At 42.1% G+C, this 6,556-nt stretch overlaps 1 protein-coding gene across 1 annotated transcript in view; it reads left to right on the forward strand.

Moving 5' to 3' along the window:
• ANKRD33B (ankyrin repeat domain 33B) overlaps positions 1-3,570 on the forward strand; it is a 1,334,158-nt gene extending 1,330,588 nt beyond the window's left edge. Inside the window, exon 4 of the mRNA XM_073587622.1 lies at positions 2,187-3,570. Coding sequence (XP_073443723.1) covers positions 2,187-3,013 — 827 coding nt within the window. The 3' untranslated portion in view covers positions 3,014-3,570. The remainder of the gene's footprint in view (positions 1-2,186) is intronic.
• The last annotated feature ends 2,986 nt before the right edge of the window (positions 3,571-6,556 follow it).

The following is a 6,556-nucleotide window of genomic DNA, read 5'->3' on the forward strand; positions in this document are numbered from 1 at the left end:
AAGCTAAACATTCCCAAATCCTGCAACTTTTCCTCATAAGACATAAGGTTTGCAGACCGGTCACCATTCTGGTCGCTCTTTTCTGAACTTGCTCCAGTTTGTTGGTCTTTTTTAAAATGTGGTGCCCAAAACTAGACAAAGTATTCCAGATGAGGTCTGACCAAAGAGGAGTAGAGGGCAATAATGACTTCATGTGATCTAGAATTGCATTTGCCTTTTTTTGCTGCTGCATCACACTGTTGACTCATATTCAGTCTGTGATCTATTAGTACAGGGTTCCCCAACTCCAGTCCTCAAGGCCCACCAACAGATCATGTTTTCAGGATTTCCTTTGCATTGTACAGGTGAAGCAATTATCACCTGAGCAGTACTAAGGAAATCCTGAAAACATGACCTGTTGGTGGGCCTTGAGGACTGGAGTTGGGGAACCCTGCATTAGTATACCCAAGTCTTTTTTCACATGTGCTGTTGCTTAGCCCTATTCCTCCCATTCTGTATATGCTTTTTTCATTTTTATTGCCCAGATGTAGTACTTTGCATTTTTCCCTGTTAAAAACCATTCTGTTAGTTGTTGCCCACTGCTACAGTTTATTTATATCTTTTGAATCCTCTCTTTCTCTTCTCTAGTATTCACTATCCCTCCTAGCTTTGTGTCATCAGCAAATTTAATCAGTTTACCCTCAATTCCTTCATCTAAATCATTGATAAATATGTTGAACAATACAGGGCCCAGGACAGAGCCCTGTGGTACCCCACTTGAGACATTCTTCCAACAGGATGTGCAGCCATTTACGACCACTCTTTGGGTCCGATCACTAAGCCAGTTATGAATCCACCTAACAGTTGCCTTGTCCATTCCATACTTAGGCTACTTTCACACTTGCGTTTTTTGCTGCGTGTTTTATGCGCACACAAACGCATGAAACAACGCATCATATGTTTGTGTGCGTTATTTTGCGGGTTTTGGTGCATTTTTTTTAAAAATGCATGCGCTTTTTTGAGCATACGTGTGCATTACAATACGCGCGTATGCGTACCAATAGACTTTAATGGGTGTTTTGCTGTAAAAAAGCATTGCGTGTGCATGCGTTTTTTGGGGGCAAGTCAGACACACAAAAAATGCAACAGGATGCATTTTGTGCGCCCGAGCGCACACTGCAAAAAAACGCATGCGCATATAAACGCGTAAGTGCGCATATGTATGCACACATATGCGCACCCATGTTAATGTATAGGGGGAAAAACGCATGTTTTTTTGCGCTAAAAAGCAGCGCAAAAAAACGCAAGTGTGAAACAGCCTTAGCCATTTTTTCAATAATATGAAGGCCCCTATAAAAGTGAAGCTGAGTGCCACTCCTGAATTGGAAGGCGATTGGCATTGATGATATTACATCTGCACATACATGCAAGAATGTGTGCACAATTGGCAAGTATTTGTATATACCTGTCAATTGTGTATGAGTTCTACATGCAATTATATGAGCACATGCAATATCATCAGCTCCAGACAACCCATTAAGGGGCTAAATCATTTGAGGGTTGAATTTCTTTTAAAGGGAATCTGTCACCCCTTTTTTCGAAAACGAGCTGCCAGCACCAACATCAGGGGCTTATCTATAGCATTCTGTAATGCTGTAGATAAGCCCCCGATGTAACCTGAAAGATAAGAAAAAAGAGTTAGATTATACTCACCCTGGCGTTTGGTCCGGTCCGAAGGGTGTCGCCGTCCAGTCCGGCGCCTCCCATCTTCATACGATGCCGTCCTCTTCTTTCCTTCCTGTCGTGGCTCCGGCGCAGGCGCACTGCTCTGCTCTGTTGAGGGCATAGCAGAATACTGCAGTCACACATCGGACCTGACCGAACGCCAAGGTGAGTATAGTCTAATTCTTTTTTCTTATCTTTCAGGTTACATCAGGGGCTTATCTACAGCATTACAGAATGCTGTAGATAAGCCCCTGATGTCGGTGTCGGCAGTTCATATTCGAAAAAAGGGGTGACAGATTCCCTTTAACTTCTATGCTTATTGCCGATCTACGTGATTGACTAAAATTGGTCTCCAATAGGTGGTAAGATATTTTTTGGAACAAAGCAACAGAAAAAAAGTTTGACAATTCAATTTTTATGCAACCTTTGCCTGGCATTAATGTTTTAAAAATATTTCTTAATATAATCCTTCATTTTTTTAGGTGCTGATATTCAAGCTGTGGATCCAAGTCGCGGATTCACCTCCAGAGAATGGGCAAGATTTACAGGGAGATATGATACAGCCTATCTTATGCAGAGACTCTTGGACAGACCGTCTCCAGAACAATTTAGCAATCAATTCCAAATGGAATGGCCTAAAATGAAAGAACTCCTTGCCAAGGCAGCAGAACCAAAAACATGTGCACAGAAGGTTTCAGAATGTATCAAATCAGTATTTACTTTTAATTATTTTACTGATCCTGAGGAGGACGGTGTACTTGATCACATGGTTAAAATCACAACCAGCATGTATAGCCCATTTGTTGCTATTAGTTGCAGAACAGTGTGTCCTGATAGTCCCCCTTGTGTTGGGAAACGTAGATACTCTGTGCAGGAGATCCTAAGAAAACAGCGAGCAAATGAAATCAGATCTTTAGACAAAAATCGCACAAAGACTCATGAAAAACTTTTCCATAACTCATGTGTTACTGTAATTTCCAAGAAAAAGGAAAGAAGAGCTAGTCTTCAACCACATTCATCAAGAAAGACGGATGTAAAGTCTACAAGAAGAACAAGTCTTTTACCATTAAATTTACTAAGAAGAAGCAGTGTGAGGCCAGGATTCATAGTTCCAAAGGTTCGCGTCACTAAGGCTCCCACACCAATATATCATCCGGATAAATCACGGAGACATAGTTATATCAAAGACAATACTTACCTACAGATTCCAAAATGGCGTTACAAGGAGGTAAAAGAAGAAAGGAAAAAAGCAGAAGAAGAGGCTCTTAGAAAAATTAAAGAAGCTGAGGAGAAAAAAAAAATAAAGTAAAAAAAAGAAGTCTTACTTAATATTTTTATGGTAAATTCATCAAACCACACGTATAAAAACATAAGTAAATTGAAGAATCACAATGAATGAGTGGTTAATACTAAGGCCCTGATTTTTTTAGAGTGAGTAAAAGTTTGGAAAATTTTTATTTTTGCACGAAAGTCATTATGCATTTTTCTGCCATGTTTATGTTGATATTTTTTAGTCCTTATCATTTTTTCTGATTGCTCAACAATGTGGACAATGTTTTTCACTATCCAAATGTTTTTGGCTAATTCAACATTTGCAACTTTTAGAAATGCTGCAGAATTTTTGAGCAATATGCCAGTGTGCACAAAAGTGTGAAATCCGTCTAATTTTTCTTGCTAAATTGAAAAACAATTTGTAACATTCTACTGTAAATAGGCAGATAAAAAGCAAAAGTGAAAAAAAAACTTTCAATTTGCGCTAAATTCCTCAAACATGCTGTGCTATTTTCATTAATTTAGCACAAAGTCTAACAAAGAAAACAAAGCTAAGACAGAAAAATTAATTAAAAAAAGGTCAATTGTTGAATCAGAGCCAATTTATATTTATAAAAATTTAAATAAAATTTGAGTATTACTGACATGGTGACATGGTAAAATATTGGGTTATTTATGTAACCTTTTATTATAAAGAATAATAAAATATTGAAATGGTAATAATAAACACTATTGTTATATGCCGTAGTTATTTTAGTCCTATTTCTTTCATAGGATTATTGAATTAACATAGGGCAAACTTGTAGCTGAAATGTTTGCAACTGTCTGTGACTTTGCTATACAAAAAAAAAAAACAAATTTATGTGACATACACTGATTTTCCAATGCAAAGATATATGCTTTAAATCTGACAAATATAATTGACAGTAATAGTGTCTATAATGTTGAACACGATAATATTTTTCTGAGGGGAAAGAGGAGTATGGTTTTTTTTTTAGACTATAAGACACATTCACCATAGAAAATTCCAGATAAGAGGGAAAAAAAGGCTATGATGTTGGGCCCTGCAGCAGGGATGATAAGAAGGGTGGTAAAGAATTAAGATTTATTCACCCTGCATTCAACCTGAATTCTTTACCACCTTGATTCCTGATCACCCTGCGGCAGCGCCCGACATCATCGATGTTTCTAATCTAATCTAGAGCTCTTCATGGTGCTGTGCCCTGCACTAGAGATGAGCGACTTTGCCTTTTTTCGGGTCGAGTCAGGTTTCATGAAACCTGACTTAGAAAGTCGGGTTGAACGAAATCGACTGATCATCATGAAAAGTCGAAGGCCGACTGAAACACGAAACCCAATGCAAGTCAATGGGGAAGCAAAGTCGGCAGGGAGTAGAGGACAGGAAACACACCTACAGTGCCAATTTTAATGCCAAAAACATCAATTCTTATTACTTAAGTTTGTCAACCTTAATTTACTTTATAATAATTGTTAGGCATTGAAAACTGGGGGTTATTTGGCTAAATTTGTGGGGGGGTAGGACTGGCTCCAGATTTTCGTGGGCCCTGGGCAAAAGAGTGTCACTGGGCTCCTTTAACACATGCCACAATTAATGATCCTCTGATATGGCAGAGAAATAGCGGTATAGTACAATGAAAAATACTTCACTTCTTACATCTCATGACTGATATCCATTTTAAATTCTCCAATAGCTCCAAACACAGACAGTATATTGCTCCATACAGTATTATGGCCACCGCATAGTGCGCTATACAGAGTAATGAGGCCCATATATTTCTCCATACAGAATCATTGGTCCCATATAATGTTTGAAACAGTATATGATGAGCTCCACATAATGCTACAGAATATGTTGGTCCCCATGGATGAAGCTCCACTGTCTTATGGGCCCAAATAATGCTCCATATATAATGGGCCCCATTTCTAATGCTCCAGTGTATAATGGGCCCTGTAAATGCTGCTCCAGTGTCTGATGTCCACCTTTGGAATGCTACAGTGTATGGTGGGCCTCATATATCATTCTCCAGAGTATAGTGCTCCCCAAAAATTGCTGTCCCAACATTGAAAACAATTAAATAAGTCTCCTCGCTAGGGAATCCCTGTACTAGTATGGACTCCTCGTCGTCCCCATCTTCCATCTCACTGCACTTGGACTGTTTAGACAGAGGGCGTACAGACGTGATGTCATTGCGCTCTCTGACCAGAATGTCACTGTCAGGAAACGCGGAAGACATCACGGCGGTGGTGCAGGGAGAGGTAAGTATTTCAACTTTGCAAGTGCTGTGATCCTGAGCAAGCAGGGGTGGCTCACTCGCTGGCGACGGCACTGGCACAGGGCCCCTCATAGTACGGCATTGTGTCTGACGGCGGGTGGGGGTGGGGGTGGGGGTGGGCCCGGCCCTCCCACCGGCAGAGACACTTTTCTCCCACCGGCAGAGACACTTTTGCGTGCTATGACTATGAGGGGCCCTGTGCCAATGCCGTCGCCCATGAGTATGCCCCCCCACCTGCTCAAGGAACCTGCACTTTCATCTGCACCTTCCTCTTTGTCACCGTGTAAGGTGGTATAGTATGTGGGAAGGCGAACCTGAGTTTCATCTGGGTCAGATTCTGGCTGTGTAGAGTGCGAGGGGAATGTAGTGGTCTGGGTCAATGTACCAGCAGAATCATCTAGCAGTGGCTAGGCATCAGTGCACTTGTGGCGCCCCCAGGAGTATGGTCACCACAGTGGCATTACCTTCCTCCTAGGGAGTGTGATGTCATGCTTGGGAGCAACGAAGGGTCTCTCTAGCAGTTAAACCAACACACAACACAGTTCCCACTCCAGGCCAGCAGGGAGAGCTCTGAACCTGACTGCTGCTCGCTGTGGTCGGGAGGAGGGAAGTTAGGGCAGTCTGTGAAGGGAAGGGGAAGTGTGTGGACATGAGAAGGGGAGCTGGAGGATGAGCAGAGTTAAGGCTCACTCCTAGCTAGAGCGCATGGTCCGGATTCCGGTCTCCGAGTTTGTAGGGACTCTGACGGTCCTGCAGCAGAAACAGGAGGAAGTAGCAGCTGTAAAAGCTCTGTTCCCAACTAAGGCTTGGAGGCCCCAGCAGCGACGTGTGTGAGCCAGAAGGAAAAGGCTATGGCTGCCAGCCATACGAGAAAGTTCCAAAAGAGAGTCAACAGGGGGAACTTCAGTGAACTCAGTACTGCGAGTACCTCAGATGAGCGCTAGAACGGAGGCCACACTACCTTTTTGCAGAGAGAAAATTCCAAATTTGCTTCCAGGCTGACTAACTCCTTCTCTGTTGTGAGTTCATTCTCTGGTTCACCAGTTGTGAGTTCCCCTTCCAGACTCCCTCTGGTGGTGACAGGAGGTGGTGAGGCTGGTTTGATCAGTGGAGGTCTGCCACCTGAGAATGAGGATGACGATTGGATCTCAGGATTCTTAGATTGGATTTAAGACAGCCGACGCCCTATTCAGTTGCTGGTGATTCCTTCTGGCTTGTCAGCTCTTGGTTTTCAGCTCTGTTCCAGTCATCTAAAGCTAAGTTTTCTGCTAATGTTCACACTTGAT

Source organism: Dendrobates tinctorius, unplaced genomic scaffold (genome assembly GCF_039654945.1).
Source record: "Dendrobates tinctorius isolate UK_male_01 unplaced genomic scaffold, ASM3965494v1 ptg000100l, whole genome shotgun sequence".
Classification (NCBI taxonomy): Eukaryota; Metazoa; Chordata; class Amphibia; order Anura; family Dendrobatidae; genus Dendrobates; species Dendrobates tinctorius.